A 22,011-nucleotide genomic window follows, 5' to 3' on the forward strand; every position below is an offset into this window, starting at 1 on the left:
GTGGTGAGAGGGCAAAGGTCAGTTTTACCTCCCGACTCCTCCAACCTTAGTTTCACTTTTCAATCTCACTGGATTCCCTGAAAACACACAGCACCTTCTTCCTTACCTGGTAATCTCCTGCTGCAGCTGTGAGACTGAAGGCACGTAAAACACCACTCCAAAATAGACGGTAGGCTCCAACGCGTGTTTATCCAGCTGCTTCTTCAGAGGTTTTTCCAGATCCACCCACCGGCGCTGATTCTGCTTGTTGTAATACCAGAGGCTGAAGTAAGTGATCTGGAAAGAGGGACAGTCACTGAAGGAAGCAGAGACAGACAGAAGAATTTGCCTGCTCTAGTCCGTGACCGTTTCATACTGTTCATGGGGCGGCGGGGCGGGCAGAGGGTGAGGCGGTTAGATGGCATCACCAACCCAATGGACATGGACTCGAGCCAACTGCCGGAGACAGTGGAGGACAGAGGAGTCTGGTGTGCTTCGGGGACATGGGGTCACAAAGAGCTGGACACAACCCAGTGACTGAACAACAACACACCCATGACCTGGGACCAAGAGACCACAGTTTCCTATTGCTTCTCTGCTCAGAAAGGGACCACGGCAAAACCTAAAGGGGGTAAAAAACAAACAAGAGGCAAGTTCTATCTCTGTATAGATACTCATTCAGGAAACAGAGGCGCGGACCTCCTTGGTGGTCCAGTGGTTAAGACTCCGTGCTTCCCTGCAGTGGGAACAGGTTCAATCCCCGGTTGAGGAAGTAAGATCCCACATGCCACACAGTCGGGGAAAAAAAAACAGAGGCAAAGGTCACTTACACTTGCACACTATTTCTTGAACCCTGCACAAAAAGTGTCTAGATATCAGAATTCAACAGATACTACACAATTTTCGTAAGTTCAACAACAAAAAAATACTGAAAAAATATGTAGTTTTCAGTGAGTTCCCTGGTGGTCTAGTGGTTACGATTCAGTGCTTTCACTGTTGTGGCCTGGGTTCAACGTCTGGTCAGGGAACTGAGATCCTGCATTGCACAGCCAAGAAAAAAAAGTTTAGCTTTTAAAAATCAAAATATTAAATGTATCATAATTAATATTTTATAATAAGCATAACTTGGGTTCTTCCTAAATTTTGACCAGATAGTATTAATTCAACTTGTCACTATATTCAAATTTGGCATCTATAAATAAATGCTGCTGCTGCTGCTAAGTCGCTCCAGTCGTGTCCGACTCTGTGCGACCCCAGAGACGGCAGCCCACCAGGCTCCCCTGTCCCTGGGATTCTCCAGGCAAGAACACTGGAGTGGGTTGCCATTTCCTTCTCCAATGCATGAAAGTGAAAAGTGAAAGTGAAGTCACTCAGTCGTAAGTCGCTAGACTCCTAGCAACCCCATGGACTGCAGCCTATCAGGCTCCTCCGTCCATGGGATTTTCCAGGCAAGAGTACTGGAATGGGATGCCGTTGCCTTCTCTGCTATAAATAAATAATTTCATGTAAATACTGTAAATTCTAGTGGTAAAGATGCAATTGCAATAGCCAAAGCAATCTTGATAAAGAAAAATGGAGCTGGAGAAATCAGATTCCCTAACTTCATGCTGTACTACAAAACCTACACTCATCAAAACAGTTTGGTACTGGCACGAAAGCAGAAATACACCTCAGTGGAACAGCACAGAAAGCCCAGAGGTAAACCCATGCACCTATGGTCAACTAATCTATGACCAAGAGGGCAGGAGTACACAGTGGAGAAGAGACAGTCTCCCCAGTAAGTGATGCTGGGAACACTGAACAGTTACACGTAAAAGAATGAAATTTAAACACTCTCTAATACCATACATAAAAATAAACGCAAAATGGATTAGACACCTAAATCTAAGGCTGGACACTATAACTCTTGGCTGAAAACATGGGCAGAACACTCTCTGCCATGAATAGCAGCAATATCTTTTTTGATCCGCTTCCCAACAAAAATAAATGGTACCTACTGAAACGTAAAAGCTTTTGCACAACAAAAGAAACCATAAGCAAAAAGAAAAGACACAGGATGGGAGCAAATATCTGGAACTACCATACGACCCAGCAATCCCATTCCTGGGCATATATCCAGAGAAAACCAAAATTCAAAGTGACACATGTACCCCCAAGTTCACTGCAGCACTATTTACAATAGACAAGACAGGGAGGAAACCTGAACGTCCACTGACAGGAGTAGATAAAAAAGCTGTGGTGCATACACACAATGGAATATTACTCAGCCATAACAAAGAAGTAACGCCATATGCAGCGGCATCAACGGACCTAGAAATCGCCATACTAAGGAACCATATCAGAGGAAGACAAAATATCATATGATGCTGCTAATACATCGAATCTAAAAAAAACACAAAAAACAGTAAAATGAACTTATTTACAAAACAGAAACAGAGTCACAGATGTAGAAAAACTTACAATTAATGGGGGGAAGGGGGGAGGGATAAATTGGGAGATTGGGATTGATATATACACAATTATATATATATATATAAAATAGATAACTAATAAGGACATACTACTTCATATTCTCATGACCTATATGTGAAAAGAATCTACAAGAGTGGGTATGTGTATAACTGATCCACTTAGTATACACTTGAAGCTAACACAACATTGTAAATCAACAATATGCTAATAAAAATTATTAAAAAATAAACTGCAACTTTCCTTTGCCACTCAAACTTCATTAATTACAAATTCATAAAGTAACTGTAATGCTACAGAGATAAATATACACACATACACAAGAAGAAGCTATAGCTAAGGCAGTAATATTACTTACATGTCCTACTCAGAGGCTTAAGAAAAACGCCCAGATATTAGCATTTAAATCTCAGTTGCCATGTAACAAACCGTTTAAGTAAATCAATCCTAGCCCTTGACTGGTCAACCTGAAAAGGTGCTAATGCACCTAAGAACTGAAATGACAGCTTCCGGCCACTGCTAATATTTACCTCAAAAATCAGTTGACAGATCAAGGCAGCTGTAAAAATCACTGCTTTGTTCTAGACTCTAAAGTAACACTGTCAAACGGAACTCCTCTGATGGTTGAGCTGCGGGTATCTGCATTCTCTGGGGATGTGAAGTGTGGCCAGTGCAGCTGAGGAACCTAATTTCAATGTCACTGAATCCTAATGGACTGAAATAGCTGCAAACATCTAGTGGCCACTGCATTGGTTCATACAGCTTTAGAGCAACAATAATACAATCAATAATAACACACGGCTATTTCTTTAACCGTAACCCTCAAAAAATGAGTCTTCAATTTACAGAGGGGGAAATAAAAACCAATATTAAAACATGTCCTCAATATTAATAAATTTACCTTACAATTTTTTTTTTTAACAAAGGAAGACCCATACCTTTCAAATGAGTCTATTAGGGGCTTCCCTGGTGGCTCAGCTGTAAAGAATCCGCCTGCCAACACAGGAGACATGGGTTTGATCCCTGATCCAGGAAGATCCCACATGCCGCGGAGCAACTAAGCCCGGGCGCTGTACCTACTGAGCCTGAGCTCCAGAGGCTGGGAGCCGCAGCTCCTGGGCCCACGTGCTACAACTCCCCAACAGGAGAGGCCTGCAGGCCGCAACCAGAGGGGAGGCCCCCCACCCCGCTCACGACAACTCCAGAAAGGCCCGCAGGGCAATGAAGACCCAGCACAGCCAAAAATAAACAAACAAGTTGTTAAAAAATGAGTCTATTAATCATATAAACTCAACAAGAGTCAAAAATGTATGTATCGGTTTTCCCTTTATATCCAAATAGCTAGAGCAGTGCAGGAATTCAGTAAACTTTGAATAAAAGAATGAATATTCTCCTGTTTCTCAGCTGTCACCCAAATTAGCACACACAACTGGAATATTCTTAACATTTAGTATGTTGGACCAAGTTCTGTTCTAAGAACTAGAGCAGTATTATAGATTAAATCACCACTATTACCTTATCCAATAGATGTTTGTTGTGTGTGTTAAACTCTAAAACCAGTGTTTCTCCAAACGCTGTCGTTGCACCACCTCTGCTGGAATTACCTGGAGCACAACGAGGCCAACAGAGACACGAAACTCTCAAGTAGTCCTCGTGCCCACTGAAGGCGGGAAGTCACTGCACACGGCGTCCGCCCCTCTCCACGTCATGCAGGAGACAGACAGCCTACCCTTGAAAAGCTGCATGGAAATCAAATTTTTGAAACCAAACACACTTTTAATACAGCAGAAAGTTGAGTCCTTCTGCTGTTAATTATTGCCTGAAGTTGTGATTATATTTGTAAAATAAAATATGTTATCTGTACGAAAAGAGTAGTACTACATTTTTGGAAAACAGGTACTATTCCTATTATTTCTTCCATCTGAACTGCAACTTACAGAAAACAAAAATTAGTAATAGGAGGAAGCTGCTGCTAAAGTCCAAAGTCCTGGGTTTAATTTCTAACACTTGCTTGCTGTGAAGTGGAAAAGTCAATTAGTCCAATTCTGTTTTCTCAACTGTATTAAGGCAATAATACCTCCCTCATAACTCCACAGTGAGATCTAAATGCAAAACATGTATGACTGCATTTTGCCACTAGAAAACTACTATGTTTTAAAAAGATTAGTTTTACCCACTCTGCCAAACATCAACAAAATCAACTGAAGATCTTGCCAAAAACACCCAAGAAACCTTTCTAATTACATTTATTTGGTACTTAGAGCACAGCGCACTCTGTTCATTGTATGTGAGTCCTGTGTCTATTTTAGATTTAGACTGCATGTACCATGTTCGGTATATAACACATACCACTGCTATGCACTAAGTTCTACAAATAATTATTTTTTGCCATAAACCCAGCAGCCTGGGCATTCTTTAGGATCTAAAACTATTTTGGTCATAAAAATTAAAAGGTCTTTAAAATACTCCATAAACATTACTCTTCCCTTTAAATCTAGTTGGACTTGAATACTCTGAACACAAAAATTTACATAGAAGTATAAAACTATAAGTTTATTATATAATTTATGAATATGAACAGACATTATTATATAAAAATACATGAATAATCTGTTAGCATTCTTAAAAAGCACATTGTATAAGAAATAAACTCTTAATATGGGCTAAGCTTATTTCCTTTAGCAATGCATTTATTACTTATGTCACATATATGGATAGAAAACCAAAAAGAAATGCATTTGTGAAATTGCATCATAATCAGTTTTTTTACAAATGATATACCTTATAAAGAAGTAGTAAGAACCTTGTGCAAACAGCTGGATATAGATTTAGTAAATTATTAGTGGATTAGCTGTTTTAGACACAGGAGAGTCTAAGACTTTGGAACATTAACCCCTTTTATAGCACAGTGAAGTATTTGCCTTGGGACTTATCCCTGTTTTCAAGTGCTATCTTAAGTGGTAGTTAAAGCTAGCCAAAATTTGATAAATTAGCCTAAATACAAATTTGATAAAATTTGTATCATGTAAAATTAGCCTAAATATAAATTTGATACAATTTGTATCATGTAAAATATTTCCAAGGTGGTATTATATTTCTAAAGTTGCTACTAGAAATGTTTATATACATATAGGTAACTAAAACCCTATAACATTATAATACTTGTATTCAATGCTTTCTTACAATTTCTACACATAAAGAATGAAATAACAACATCTGATTCCAGAGGTTTTATAATATGGTTTGCTTCTAAGGTGAGTAGGTAGAATTTGAGCAATAAAATGCTGTGATTAAATCTTCATCAGGCAAAGAATTTTCTGTATAAGTCCATTTGGGAGGATTCAAAGACAAGTACAGAACATTTCCTTCCTCACTCTACAGGCCAGCATTATCCTGATACCAAAGTCAGACAATAGATACCACCTGAAAAGAAAACTATGGACCAATATCCTGTATAATTATAGATGCAAAAATTCTCAATAAAATACTAGAAAACTGAACCCAAAAGCACACTAAAAAGATTATACACCATGACCAAGCAGGACTCAACCCAGGAGTGCAAGAGTGGTTCAACATACAAAAAAACAATCAACGTGATATATCAGTATTACGGATGTGAGGGAAAAAAACCAGTCCTCTCAATTGACATAGAAAAAGCAATTGGCAAAACCCAACACCTCATGATAAAAAATAAAAAAACTAGAAAAACAAGAGAACTCTCCAAAAGCATTTATGAAAAACCCACAGTTACCATCATATTGAATGGTAAAAGACTGAAAATTTTTTGATCAGAAACAAGACCAGTACGCCCACGTTCACCACTGCTAGTCAACACTGTAATTGGAAATCCTAGCCAAAGCAATTAGGTAAGAAAATGAAAGGCATCCAAAATGGAAAGGAGCAAGTAAAAGTGTGTCCATTCACAGACAACATGATCTTATATATTTTTTTAAAACCTCCAAGATATCTCTACCAAAAATATCAAACAGAAAATAAGCAAACAAACAAAAATACTAGAGTCAAATAAATTTAAACAAGGAAGTGAGAAGATGTATATACTGAACAATACAAAACATTGCTGAAAGAAGTTAAATGGAAATACATCCTGTGTTCATCGGTTGGAACACTTAATGTCATTAAGACAGTAAGACTACCCAAAGTGATTCAAATGCAACCCCTATCAAACTTTCAAGAGCCTTTTTCACAGCAATGGAAAAGCCAATCCTCAAATTCATGTGAATTTTAAGTGGCCCCAAACAGGCAAAACAATATCAAAAAAGAACAAAGTTGGGAGACTCACATTTTATCATTTTAAAACTTACTACTAAAGCTACTCTTGAGAGTCCCTTGGACTGCAAGGAAATCCAACCAGTCCATTCTGAAGATCAGCCCTGGGATTTCTTTGGAGGGAATGATGCTAAAGCTGAAACTCCAGTACTTTGGCCACCTCATGCGAAGAGTTGACTCATTGGAAAAGACTCTGATGCTGGGAGGGACTGGGGGCAGGAGGAGAAGGGGACGACAGAGGATGAGATGGCTGGATGGCATCACTGACCCGGTGGCCGTGAGTCTGGGTGAACTCCGGGAGTTGGTGGTGGACAGGGAGGCCTGGCGTGCTGCGGTTCATGGGGTCGCAGAGCCGGACACGACTGAGCGACTGAACTGACCTGAAGCCTCCAAAACGCAAGCAGTGGGCTGCCAGTGTAAGGAGAGCTGTTTAGCCCAATGGCATAAAAGTAAGTCCAGACATAAACTCATGCATTTATGGTAAACTGATTCTCAATAACAGTGTCAACACTATTTAGGGGAGAAAAACAGTCTCTCCAACAAATGGTCCTGGGAGAACTGAAGATCCTTAAGAATGAGGTTAGAACCTGACCTCACACCAAATACAAAAACTAACTCAAACTGGATCAGTGACCTAAATGTTAAGAACTAAACCACAGAGGTTCCCTGGTGGTCCAGTGGTTAAGACTCCACACTTTCAATGCACGGGGCACTGGTTCAATCCCTGGTCAGGGAACTAAGATCCCACATACCTCATGGCACAGCCAAAAAATAAAACATAAAAAAAGAACTAAATCATACAACTCCCTAGAAGAAAACACAGGAGTAAATCTTCATGACCATGAATTTGGAAATAAGATTCTTAGACATGATACCAAAAGTATGAGTAACAAAGGAAAAAAAAGATGCATTTGACTTCATCAAAATTTAAAACTACATGCATCAAAGAACCAAAATCAAGAAAGCAAAAAGACAGGCTATAGAATGGGAGACAATGTTTGCAAATCATGTATTTTCTAAGGGTCTAGAACCTAGAATAGATAAAGAATTCACACAACAATGAAAAGACAAACAATCCAATTTTTTTTAAAGGCAAAGGACTTGAATAAATATTTCTCCAAAGAACATATACAAATGGCCAAGAAACACATGAAAAAAAATGCTCAATCACCATTAGTTAAATCCAACTTAGAACCACAATGAGATACCACTCCACACCCATTAGGATGGCTATAACTTAAAACAGAAAGTAAGTGATGCTGAGGAAGTGGAGAAATTAAAACCCTTGTACATTGCCGGTAAGAATGTAAAATGGTTCAGCTGCCACGGAAAACAGTTTGGCAGTTCCTCAAAAAGTTAAACACATAATTACCATGTGACACAGCAGTTCCACTCCTATTTATTTTCCTGTAAGAACTAAAAATAGGTACTCAAACAAGTATTTAATACATGTATACACATGTCTATAGCAGAACTATTGGCAATAGCCAAAAAGGTGGAAACAACTCAAGTGTCTATTGGGAGAGGAAAAGAAAAATTATTTATACATATAATGGAAGATTATTCAGTCATTTTTATAAAAGATAGATACATGCTACAACATGGATGGGCCTCAGAAACATTACAGTAAGTGAAAGGAGGAGAAGGGGCCGACAGAGGATGAGACGGTTGGATGACATCACTGACTCGATGGATGAGTTTGAGTCAACTCCAGGAGTTGGTGATGGACAGGGAGCCTGGCGTGCTGCAGTCCATAGGGTCACCAAGAGTCAAACATGACTGAGCGACGGAAGTGAAAGAAGAAAGACACAAAAGGTCACATATTGTGTAATTCCATTTAAAGGAAATATCCATGAAGACAGAAAGTAGAGGTGGAAGTAGGGAGGAATGGGGAGAAACTGCTTACTACGGAGAGGATGCCTATTTCGAGTAATAAAAATGTTTTGGAACTAGATAGAGGTAAGATTGTGAATGGAATAAATGCCATCAAATTGTTTACTTTGAAATGGTTAACTTTCTGTTGTGTAAGTTTCATCTCAAAAAAAGTTATTTTTGAAGAATCAGAACCTCTCATACTTAAAATCAAAATACAGAATTTTTAAACTTTATTTTCAGGGGAATTCCCTGGCTGTCCAGTGGTTAAGATTCCATACTTCCATTGCAATGGGTCCCGGTTCAATCCCTGGTCAGGGAACTAAACTTCACAAGCCGTGTGGTGCAACCAAAGAGGGGAGAAAATGATTTTTAAATGTTTGCTGCTGCTGCTGCTACTAAGTTGCTTCAGTCGTATCCGACTCTGTGCAACCCCATAGACGGCAGCCCACCAGGCTCCCCCGTCCCTGGGATTCTCCAGGCAAAAACACTGGAGTGGGTTGCCATTTACTTCTCCAATGCATGAAAGTGAAAAGTGAAAGTGAAGTCGCTCAGTCGTGTCCGACCCTCAGCAACCCCATGGACTGCAGCCTTCCAGGCTCCTCCATCCATGGGATTTTCCAGGCAAGAGTACTGGAGTGGGGTGCCATTGCCTTCTCCATTTAAATGTTTATATACATCAAATTCAGTTTATCTGACCAAGTCTAAGGGAAAAGAATGAACCAGAAATAGATGAACCTAGCTATGAGTTAACTATATTTTTATTTTCTAACATCTATACTTAGGTAAAGATTTTGGTGCAGTTTGACAAGTACCTGACAGACGCAATTATCTGAACAGAAATGAAAAACACTGAATAGGCAAAAATGTGACTGAATAATGAAAGACTTACCAAAATGGAAGTAATAAAGTACATACCCTTGACAAAGAAGAAAAATATCTTTCTCTTTATGGAATTTTTTAAAACTTTATTTTACACATACTTCTAATGAATTTAGTAACTTGGTTACCCAATTAAAAGTAGATTAAAAGTGGACAAATGAAAGGGAAAAGACTTAAATAGCATGTCGGCAGGAGCAGGAAGTGATAAGTAACACTCTTTTACCAACAGAGAACACAGACCAACTAAAGTTCTTTCAAAGTACATTATAAAGAATGACAAAGACAAAGTAGTCTGGAGTTATTTTTCAAAGGAACAAATTAACTCTAAACATTAATTAGTCATGTATTTAATAACAACCACTGTTGATAATAATTAGTCAGTGTCCTTTTGTTTAAGATGGGTAGGGAAGTTCATAAACCTTTCTAAAGATTGGCACTGGTCTTTGGACCAAGGAGTTCTCCTTGATTATAGGCAAAGTGAGTTATTTCATTTCCCAAATATAGATAGAAAATGAATATATTTTATATACAGTTTTCAGTACTTAAGCCAACTGTGCTTTCACTTCTTCACTTGAAAGTTCAACCGTATTCTCCAAAGCCATGAAAGACACTTCCATTCTTGCCATTTGAGGGAAGTGGTGTTGTGTCTATTTCCTCCAGGGGCCACGCCTGCGATTCCCATAGCTGCCACCAGCGGGGGCAGTGCCAAGAGCACAGACCCATGGTCCAAAGGCTGGGTTCTGAATCCTGGCTCCACCACTCATCCACTCCTGAGCAAGTCACTTCCTCACTGAGTCTCCGCTTAACCTCAGGGAAAATAACGCAACATACCCTGCCTTTGTCAAAAAGTTGTACAGAAGTATTTTGTAAGTTATAACTGGGCTGAAAACACCTGGGTGTTGTTTTGTTGTTGAGTCGCTAAGTCGTATCTGATTCTTTCAAGACCCCATGAACTGTAGCCCACCAGGCTCCTCTGTCCATGGGATTTCCCAAGCAAGAATACTGGAGTGAGTTGCCACTTCCTTCTCCAGAGTATCTTCCCGAATCACAATCTCCTCTAGGGACCAAACCCACGTCTCCTGCATTGCAAGTGGATCCTTCACCACTGAGCCATGAGGAAAAGGCCGAACGTAAACTTAGCAGGTAGGATCTCTTTAGGTGTGTCTGAGAGCAAAGAACAAAACCCGAGTCAAGAATGCTTCTTCCCGGAAAACAAAACTGCTTTGTTACCAGGACTTTAAAAAAAAAAAGTACAAAACTTTGCTTACGGCAGGCTCCCTGTAGGCCTTAAATTTCAACGATTACCAGTCATTACTTGGTCTACATATTTCTTAGAATCATGTGTCTTCTCTTTCTTGAGTCCAAATTTTTGGGTTTTATGCATGCCCTGTATTGTTTATGGGCTTGGTCTAATTGTAATAATTTCCCCATAAACCAGCCTTTAATAATTGGCTTTCGGTTCACGCCTCCCACCACTCCTTATCTAATTAACCCCCCAGTCCCTTTCCCCGTAAGAACCTGCACCTCCACTTGGCTGCTTTTTCTCCACAGCTCTGTCTCTCCCACTGTGACCAAAGCAAGCTGACCTGACCTGTGGGAAACTCATTCCAGTAGAAACCTCTGAACATCTGAACTTCCAGGATCCTCTGGATCAGTTCTCAATTATTGGGACTTCCTTGGTGGTCCAGTGGCTCAGACTCCACACTCCAATTCCCGGGGCCCGGGTTCAGTGATGCTCGGGGAACTAGATCCCACATGCCACACTCAGAGTTTGAACGTCGCCACTAAAAAAGATGTCACGTGAAGCGACGAAGATGGAAGACCCCCCTGCCGCAACTGTAAGACCCAGCGCAGTCAAGTAAACTTTTTTTTAATTCTCAATTCTCACTGAACAATTTTTGTGAAACTTCCTTCATTGCCCATGTATATATTCACCCTTTCCTATTTTGTTCTGAACAAACATGTCAGTAGTTTTCATAAAGTTATTCAATGATTTCTTCAGAGCTATCTAAATGTTTCACAGCGATTCCCTAAAAGTGTACAAATAACTGTGCCTGTTATGTGAGCTACAATAAAAACAAGCTACACAGTTACAAAACCTGGCTTCTTTCCAGACACAACGTGGTTGACTTACTTTAAACGAACTAAACATTTACTCTGAGAACAAGGTGATTTTGATAACCCAGCTTTCTGCTACCAGATGAAAAGAGAGTTTACAAACCTTAGAGCTTGCATAAAAGGTGCAGGGCCCCCAAACTGCAGTCGTTTAAAGAGATACCAGCTATTATAAGCAGGTCCAAATCCTGTCAGAATGTAAACCCCTTCCAAATCCAAGTCACTTCTTGTCTAATTATTTTAAGAGTCTCTTAGTTGTACTATTTTTAAAGCAGAGGGACATACAAATTAGCCAGAGGGTTTTTTAAGCCACTGATGCACTGAGTTTGATAAAAGTTAATCCCATATAAAATTGCAACTATAATTTTATCCTGATGCTTTTCTTAGACCAGGCAGGAGTCAGAAGGCTTTTCATCAGGAGAGAGATGAGAGGAGATAGCACTAGATAAAGCCTGTCCCTAGCAGAGATCATCTAACCAGGGTAGTTAACGAGTATTAACCTAATTCAAGGCTAGAGACTTATCTCTACACCCTGTGTGCCATAAATAATGAAGCACAGCACGTCTTCCTTTTGACAGATAGTGTGGTGGTCACAGCGCCTCAGAGCAGACAGTATTCTTTTCTTTTCTGTTTAATTTCAATCCAGTTTCTTCTGTCATTGGTCAGGTAATATACTATCCATTTCACAGTCAAAGTTATAATATATGACATCACTGTACTCTACATACATGAGGACTCAAGAAGCTAACAAACAAAAGTACATCTTAGCCCTGAAATTATACTGAAACGTATTCAACTGAAGCCCAAGTGACTGAAGTCCTCAAATGATCAGTGCTGGAGCATTTAATTTTCAGGAAAAGAGGAAAATGGTAAACCACTTTCTTGAAAGAAAAGTCCAGGGCATAAACTGTTTACATATTATCTATATAGAGGACTGCTCATATCTTTTCTGTTTACCATCCTGGATAAAAAGATGCTATGAAGGAATAATGATCCTGAAACGCAATAAGATTACTCTTCAAAAAATATACTGTACTTTCTAAGAAAAATGGACCAATGTCTTAGAAAGATTCATCTATTCCTTCAGTGAATACTGACTGAGTATCTCCTGTGTGTCAAACACTGTCCCGGGTGGAAGGGAGATACAGCACTGAACACAGCAACACACTTTCTACCCTCAAGTAACTTACATGACGAGAGTTACATGGGAGGAGAAAGACAAGCACAATTATCTGAAAAGTTAGATCAGGATGAGTGCTACAAAGATTATAAGATTAAACTGTCAAACATTTTTCAAGAGTAAGCTAGAATTAAACGGGAAATTTCGATTCATATAACAATTCACCATGCAAAAGAGAGAGAAATGACTGAGATGTTACCGCACACACTTTCGACATCCAGGGCTGAGGTTCTCTACGTGTACTAACACGTACAAGGTCACCTTGTTTCAGGCCCATGCAACTGAGGGTAAGCCAGAATCTTCCATTCTTCAATCATTTTAGTTAACTAGTTTGTTCTATTGCGGAATCCTTACTTATATCCCATTCTAAGAAGTGAATTCACTTTAGTTCAGTCATTCAGTTGTGTCCGACTCCTTCTGACCCTATGGACTGCAGCATGCCAGGCCTCCCTGTCCATCACCAATTCCGGGAGTTTACTCAAACTCATGTCCATTGAGTCGGTGATGCCACCCAACTATCTCATCCTCTGTCGTCCCCTTCTCCTCCTGCCTTCAATCCTTCCCAGCATCAGGCTCTTTTCCAATGAGTCAGCTCTTCGCATCAGGTGGCCAAAGTACTGGAGTTTCAGCTTCAACATCACTCCTTCCAATGAACACCAAGGACTGATCTCCTTTAGGATGGACTGGTTGGATCTCCTTGCAGTCTGAGGGACTTGCAAGAGACTTCTCCAACACCACAGTTCAAAAGCTTCCATTCTTCGGCGCTCAGCTTTCTTTACAGTCCAACTCTCACATTCATATATGACCACTGGAAAAACCATAGCCTTGACTAGACAGACCTTTGTCAGCAAAGTAATGTCTCTGTTTTTTAATATGCTGTCTAGGTTGGTCATAGTTTTTCTTCCAAGGAGCAAACGTCTTTTAATTTCATGAGTGCAATCACCATCTGCAGTGATTGTGAAGCCCCCAAAAATAAAGTCTCTCACTGTTTCCATTGTTTCCCCATCTATTTGCATGAAGTGACTAGACAAGATGCCATGATCTTAGTTTTTTTGAATGCTGAGTTTTAAGCCAGCTTTTTCACTCTCCTCTTTCACTTTCATCAATAGGCTCTTCAGTTCCTCTTCACTTTCTGCCATAAGGGGTGATGTCATCTGCATATCTGAGATTATTGATATTTCTCCCGGCAATCTTGATTCCAGCTTGTGCTTCTTCCAGCCCAGCGTTTCTCATGATGTACTCTGCATAGAAGTTAAATAAGCAGGGTGACAATATACAGCCTTGACGTACCCCTTTCCCGATTTGCAACCAGTCCACTATTCCATGTCCAGTTCTAACTGTTGCTTCTTGCTACGTACAGATCTCTCAGGAGGCAGGTCAGGTGTCTGGTGTTCCCGCCTCTTTCGGAATTTGCCACAGTTTGGTGCTATCCACACAGTCAAGGCTTTGGCACAGTCAATAAAGCAGAAGTAGATGTTCTTCTGGAACTCTCTTGCTTTTTCTATGATCCAGTGGATGTTGGTAATTTGATCTCTGGTTCCTCTGCCTTTTCTAAACCCAGCCTGAACATCTGGGAGTTCTCGGTTCACATGCTGTTGAAGCCTCGTTTGGAGAATTTTGAGCATTACTTTGCTAGCGTGTGAGATGACTCCAATTATGTGGTAGTTTGAACATTCTCTTTGTGCAAATCTCCGAAATTTGGGCCTTTTGGGGCTTGCTTATTAGCTTAATTAACAAATGCCTGTGTTTTAGAACAATGGATAAATGGTAGCTGTTCTCTTCTTATTGAGAGGACAGTAAAAAAGACAGATAACCTCGGTCTAATTTGGCCATATTACAGTCTTTATATTTCAATTGAGTCACAGGAAAAAATTTTTTCATGTTTTCTTGAAGTATTAGTTATTCCTTCTATCTTGTGTCACCATGAGCAATACTTTTAGTTGTAACCACATGATGTAAAAATGAAAAGAAGGGCTGAAATGGGTTTATTTAGGAACAGCTGCTTGTTTTTCTGACATTCACTTTTGTCAGGTTATATTATAGCTGTTTCACTTAGAGAACAAACTTATGGTTACTGGAGCGGGGGCAAAAGCGGGGGGAGGGATAGTTAGGGAGTTTGGGATGGTCAAGTACACACTATTTTAAATACAGCAGTGTGTACAGGCTGTATTTACAGGACCTACTGTGTGGCACAGGGAGCTCTGCTCAACGTCACCCGGCAGCCTGCATGGGAGGGGAGTTTGTGGGAGAATGGATACAAGTATATGTATGGCTGAATCCCTTCGCTATTCAGCTGAAACTATCACCACGCTGCTTGTTAACTGGCTACACCCTAATACAAAATAAAAAGTTTTTTTAAAGTTACAGCTGTTTCATGTTATACTGAAAGGGTTATGGGGACTTCCGTGGTGGTCGAGTGGTCAGGACTCGGGGCCCCCACTGCAGGAGCCGTGTGTTCAGTCCCTGACCAGGGACCTAAGGTCCCACATCCCAGGCGACCGTGGCCAAAAGACAAAGAAATGATGATGATGTGGGGCAAGGCCACAGAAAGAGAAAGGGAATGAGAACGAGGACTTTCAAACTATCCACGAATATGGTCACGGTTAACATCTATTGTCTAAAAGAACTTTACCCCACGTGTTTTCCATTGTCTCAAAACAAAACACACAACAGCTGCACTGCCATTAAGCTAGTATTACCACGAAAGATCTGAAGATTAAAAAAATCAGGGAAAGTACTTTCCTGGTTAAAATCCTAACTATACATGTGAAGAGTCTCAGACTTCTGTTACAACAAGCTATGTTTGCTTCTTCATTAATCAAGGGAGTTTGAAAACCATGGTTTCATCATACAAGAACTGATCTTTTTACCTTGCATATGTATTAGGGGGTTTTCTACTTTTAACAAATACTTCTTCCATATACACAAATACTCCAAGAAAAGAAGAAAAGTATATCCCTTTCTAATGTAAAAAAGCTATTTTCCCTTTTTTATCAATAATATAAAGTTCCATGTAATAAAGGCCACCTTAAGGGTCTAATGGATTTCCTTTTAATCGAAGCTGTTCATTGAGGATCAAGGAATGGGGTAGGGGATGGGGAGTACTTAACTCAGAAACACACACTCAATATTTTAATGCCAGTTATATTTTATTCCAAGAAGTGCTACTTAAAAATACATACAAGGGATTTCCCTGGTGGTCCAGCAGCTAAGACTCAGGGCTCCCAATGCAGGGGGCCCAGGTTCGATTCCTGATCAAGGATCGCAACATGCCGCAACTAAGACCTGGTAGAGTCAAATAAATAAATATAAATAAATAGATTTTTTAAAATATATACAATGTTTTCATTTTACTCAGAAGCAGAAGAGAATGAATGAGCCACTAGTGTGTATGTGCTACTAAGGATAACAGGAATTGTTCTCTATTCCTATATCCAACTACCGTATATTCAAGGAATATAATGGTTAAAAAAGGGAATATAATGATAAAAGTCTCAATTAACAGCAACAACAAAAAACAAACAGGGACTTCCCTGGTGGTCCAGTGGTTAGGATTCTGCTCTTCCAGTGCAGGGGACTCAGGTTTGATCCCAGACCAGGGAACTAAGGCCCCATACGCCATGTGATGTGGCCAAAAACCAAAGTTTAAACGATAGAAACATGACTTGCAGAATTAAAGATGGAATAACAGTGTACAGTGGCGCTGTCCCCATGCCCGTAATTCACAGATGGCAGAATGGTTACACTTGGGTGGTGGGAGGAACTGCTGTAACAGATTGAAAGACACCTGTGTGCAGAGCAGCTGACTCTCACTGACCCGGCTTCCACAATAAAGGCAGCAAGAACTTCAGCAGGCTCCCTAGCGCCACCACTGTTTCTTGCCTGCGTGCAGCCTCTGACTCTAGAAGCCTCCAAGTCCATCCAACAGCACTGCAACCAGATCTTGCTTTGGAAAATCTCTCAACAGGCAACTCTCCTGGGCTGTATTTCAGCAGACTGCAGCTTCCAACTCTGCCAGGGAACGAGCTCGCAAGAGGCCTCCTATCAAACAGTTCTACGCTCAGCACTTCAGACGTTCCGAGCCATGCCTAGAGGCCTGATCGTGATTCATGCTCCTTCTCAGGCTTTATCTTTCCTTGCCTGATGCAACTTCAACATCATATTTTAAGCAAAATAGATTGTAGTAATGAAAATAAAAGATAACAAATTTCAAAAGTACTTAAAACAATCTCCATCAGATTTGGGAGGCTGCAACTCTGACAAATGGCCCTTAAGGGCATGAGCTCGGTGCAGGCCACCTGTCACTGGCCCCAGGTTACCTACTGGGGGGAAAGGTGCTGATCAGGGAGCCGGAAGCACTAGTCCTGTTGTGGTTTCTTAACCGTGAGCAAGTTACTCAACACCTTTTGGCCTCAGTTCACCCCACCAAGAAAATGGGTATGAGATTGCCTCTCTCATAGGCCTGGTAGGAACTGAAATAAACAGAAACATTTAAGGCGCTTACAACACGCAAGAGTAAGTCCTCAAGTAACATTAGCTCTGGTTATCAGCGTTTAAGTCCCCTGAAATAGTATAAAATTTCTCATTACGTCTTCTGTAGCACAGAAAATTCTACACTTAAATGCTAGCCCTTCAGTAACAGGGCTTTCTCTCTGGCAACTTTTCCTTGTCTTTCTCTTTCTTTCCTTTTAAAATAAATTATTAAAAAAAAATATAACGACTGGATTGCTTTAGGAAAATGGCAATGGCTCAAAGAAAAAGCAGTGTGCTGCTGAGGGAAAAGCACTAAGCCTGCAGCGGGAAGACCTCAGCTCTAGCCGGGGGTGCTGCTTGCTGGCTGCCCCAGGCAGCCCAGGCAGCACTGTGGTGGACAGTGAAGTTTGCACTCCAGCAACGGGGGACAGATACTGTACAAACACTGATTCGTCCTCTTAGACATATGTTTCATTATCAAACATGCTTCTTTTCCTTAAGTCACCATTCAGACGTAAATCTGACTTCAAAATGCATGCCAATTAACAAAAATACAAACAAATAAGCATTTGCAAAATATGGGTGAGAATTAAGGTTATTTTCTAGATAATCCACTCCAAACTCTAGAAGGAAGAGAAAGGACATCACCTGGAATATTTTCATTCTCAGTGGTATAGTTCTTGAGCTTAACTGGCTGACTTAAGGACAACATCTGGAGTCATTTTTCTCTGTAAAATATGCTAACCAATGAACAAATTTACATGATGAAAAAAGAAAATGGAAATGGCTAAAGAAAAACAACTCTACACTAAACAAGTAGTGGCTTCCCAGGTGGCTCGGTGGTAAAGAACTCGCCTGCTACGGCGGGAGCTGCAGGTTCTGAGCTCAGGTTTGACCCCAGGGTTGACCCCTAGGTTGGAAAGATCCCCTAGAGAAGGAAATGGTAACCCGTTTCAGTATTTTATGCCTGGAAAAATCCCATGGACAGAGGAGCCTGGGGGACTACAGTCCATAAGGTCTCAAAGAGTCAGGCACAACTGAGCAACTGAACACACACGCGACACGCGTGTCCTGCATCAGGACCCCCCGTGGTGTGCACGCTGCCCATCTCTGGTCCACTCCATTTCTGAGACGGCGGGAGGAGGAAGGAACTGAGTCACACTCAGGATGAGACTGAGTGTGTGTAACGCGTCTAGTGCAGCGCTAGGCGTGTTGTCAGCGTGCAGCAGAAAGCTACTGCTACTACCACACGCAACAATCACGCATGAAAGACACAAGATCCAGACGAGCTGTTCTCCGTTGGCCACACAGGGAGTGCTCAGGTGCGTCTAGCACCGGACCCCCGCTTGGTCGCCCATAAAGCTTGAATCTGATGTCTGCTAAAAATTCACTTGACATGGAAATTAATTTCTCAAGTCCAAGACTGAGCCGTCTAAATAATTATAACATGACTGAGCAAAGACAAGCTGTTTTTCGATTCACAGAGAAATGAGCTGCCACCACCCAGCATGGAATTACTTGTATATTTTCCTAGCCTGCTCGGTTAAAACTTGTTCAAAATAACACAATTACAGTGTCCTGGTCATAAATAAAAATCCTGCACATCTTTTAGTGACTTCATTTGGATAATCTAGATGAAGCGGCACAAACCCTTGACAAGAGTTATTTCTACAACAAGCCGCTCCTTCTCATATAGGATTTGGGTCATGCATGTTTATTCTAGTGAGATGAACATCTTAAGATGATTCTTAGGAATTTAAATTGCCTTTGGATATCCTGTCAGTTCACTGAAAGATAAATCTAAGTGACATTTATGTATGAACAAACTGCTTAGAGAACCAAATAGAAAAATATTTGCTAAACCAACATATTGTTTAAAACAGTGATATGAGCAAAAGCTTTGTTAACAGAAAAGAAAAAGCCAAGTTCAGACAGGGTGTGTATTCTGACAAGAATGAAGTAGACTGCTCAACAACCGGCCGGAGGGCTGGGGGGTGGGGGTGTTGGTTAATGCGTGAAGGAAGTATGAGTAACCCATCCCATCAGGGGAGCAAGGCCACACGCCTACTGCCTGGGTGGGCACAAAGGCGCTGCCTGGTGGGAGAAAGACGGGGATCCACCGTCAGAGGCGCAATGAAGGCGCTACCGTTCACAACCTGCTCCCTTTCCTCCTTGAAAGGAGATTTCCTTTTTTTTGCTAACAGTAAGTTATCCAAGAGAGGAAATGAATATCCCAAATGCCCTTTCCTAAAATCTAAAGGCCATTCAAAACAGGCATTGGTTGGGGAAAGGGGTAAGGAGTGATACTTCAGAGGCAAATTATTTTCTTAAAAATATCAAGGTCTTGAATTTTTCACAAATGTTCACTACCGCCACCTTCCCTCTGGAAAAAGAAAGAGTAGGGAAGAAAGAGACCCTGTTTAGCCGAGAGAAGGGGAAAGACTGCCTCATCCAGGAGGCTTCGAGGTCCACCACCTGAGCTCATTGATGAATGCAAAGAGGGGTGGATCCTAGACTCACCTGAAATTGTGTGCAAGATTCTGCATTTTGATCAGATTCTCCAAAGGGTCCATGATACTTAAGATTTTAAAACTCGTTAAAAAAAAAAAACAAAAACTTTAAGGGTCAAAGTTCAAGCAGAAGAAGTCTGACACATACAAACTCAAATTCTGGCTCCTCTGCGTATTACCTGTATGATTGCCCAGGTTAGCACTGCAAAATCACCCTATTTTACAGAACTTCAGTTTCCTCCTTTTAAAATGGAAGAGATAATGCCCAACTCACTGTGAGCATTAAATAAGAGATGCTAAGCTTCCAGCTACGACGTTCATCCACCCACAAGGAGGATGGCAGAGAGTTGTTAGCAGCGTCCAGTGTCACGAGGAATGGGATCTGAAGCCGTAAGCACCAAGGATAATGAAGAGCTTAGAGGGCTCCCCTAAAATTCCATCAGTTCTCCTGTCTGCCATTTTGTTACCAACTCACAAACCTCTGTATACGAGCAAATTCGCTCTCGATTCCATATGGTCACGAGACCACACTGCTGGGACAGACCACTGGTGAGAGACATTCAAGGACATCGCCAATGTCTCAGGTGAAAAATCCAGCACTGGCAGAACATCTCAGACCGTGAGCCCCTAAATTTATTAGAAATTCAGTGAAGACTGAACACTCCGTTTCTTTGAGTAAACAGCTGTCCAAAGTCTGTAATAACTTGTGTGATACTTTATTGTAAAGTGCATAATATCTCCGTGTTTGTACATAAAATCCCTCTACTTACTTATATGACTAGTTTTAATTATTTAGACCAAGTAAGAGAAGTAACAGAAAAATCTAAGAATCAAGAAAAATCCTTGCTCATTTATAATCAAGTTCGGACTTTGGAAAGCTTTCTTTACTTAGATAGAGAGGCCAATCTAAGATTTAAATTTGCTTCAGATGGTCCAATAGATCAAACTAAAATATTTACTGATCCTTGTCTATAACTCAACCTTAACTGTTTTATAACTTACATACCTGAATGAGTAAATGCTCAGTCCAAAGGCTAAAAAGTTTGCAGGTACTCTACAATACCTTACACGTATTTCAGCTATTTTTAGAGTCCAAATGAAAATAGCTAGTACAGACGGAAATGCGCATTAAATTCTTGAGGCCTACTCAGGTAACAGTCAAGATAAGGTCAGTGGATATTTGGAATACCTAAGACGCTAATTTAAAATAAAACACTCTGATGGCCAAGAACACTTTCTAAAGTAGTGCTTGAGAGCAATGGTTTGTATTAAATGCTCCATTCCTCTTCGATTCCAACAAATCCCGCAGCCAAAAAATGTCCCCATTTGCCAGAAAACACTGTGAGAAGAATCGGTTTAAAGTTCAGCAAAGAAGCTGCCATTCCCCCGACAGAGCAATCTCATCCCAGACAGCCTCTGAAACACACGCTCTAAGTATTTCAGAAGAATCTCAAAATGAAAAAGAAAAAAGTCTAAAGAAAAGAGGTTCTCTGCTACCTCTGCTCAAAGTCTGTAAATGTTCAACTCTCTCCAGGAAGTAAAATCATACAGCAAATAAAGGCTGACTTGACTGAACTGTGGTCTCTGCTTATCAGTCTAAATTCAAAGCAAGAACCTTAACTTTTAAACTAAGCAGACACTGATTCAGCAACCACGCACTGTAGGGTGGTGGTGGTCGTGTTGTTCCCTCAGTCGTGTCTGACTCTCTGCGACCCCACTGGCTGTAGCCCACCAAGCCCCTCCATCCATGGGATTTCCCAGGCAACAATTCTAGAATGGGTTGCCATTCCCTTGTCCAGGAGATGTTTCCAGGGATGGAGCCTGCTGCCTCTGGCACTGCAGGTGGGTCCTCTACCGCTGAGCCCTGCGGAAGCCCACAGTAGGAGGCGCAGGCGCCACTTCAGACACGGGTGATACAGCAGTCCTACTGTGACGGAGGTTACAGACCAAGGAGTAAAAACTTGGCACGTGTGTGATGCATTTCAAATACAATTTTCTGAATATCTGTGATAAATCAGAACAAAGTAACCAAATATCAAATTATAATTTTAAAATGAGAGGCCATAGTGAGAACTTCTAAGTTTTGCTAGACTTTTTAACTTTTTTAATAAAGTGCTTCAGAGGTAACCTTAGGGGTGCTTAGTAGCCATTTGAAAACTGTTATTTGGAAAAGTTATGTATATATGCTATACATGCAGAAAACAATGGGGATCCTTGTTCCCTCTACACAAAATATTCACAAAC

The 22,011-nt window shown here is 40.8% G+C and overlaps 1 protein-coding gene across 5 annotated transcripts in view; it reads right to left on the minus strand.

Annotated features, from left to right (window-relative positions):
- Positions 1-22,011, minus strand: part of PTPN21 (protein tyrosine phosphatase non-receptor type 21) — a 76,511-nt gene that overhangs the window by 41,424 nt on the left and 13,076 nt on the right. For 4 of the 5 annotated variants that reach the window (XM_055538834.1, XM_055538838.1, XM_055538837.1 and 1 more), the window contains one exon: positions 107-276. In XM_055538834.1, coding sequence (XP_055394809.1) covers positions 107-276 — 170 coding nt within the window. Of the gene's footprint in view, positions 1-106; positions 277-532; positions 580-22,011 lie in introns of those variants that run through there. The other variant, XM_055538839.1, reaches the window with a different exon arrangement.

This window comes from Bubalus kerabau, chromosome 10 (assembly GCF_029407905.1).
Source record: "Bubalus kerabau isolate K-KA32 ecotype Philippines breed swamp buffalo chromosome 10, PCC_UOA_SB_1v2, whole genome shotgun sequence".
Classification (NCBI taxonomy): Eukaryota; Metazoa; Chordata; class Mammalia; order Artiodactyla; family Bovidae; genus Bubalus; species Bubalus kerabau.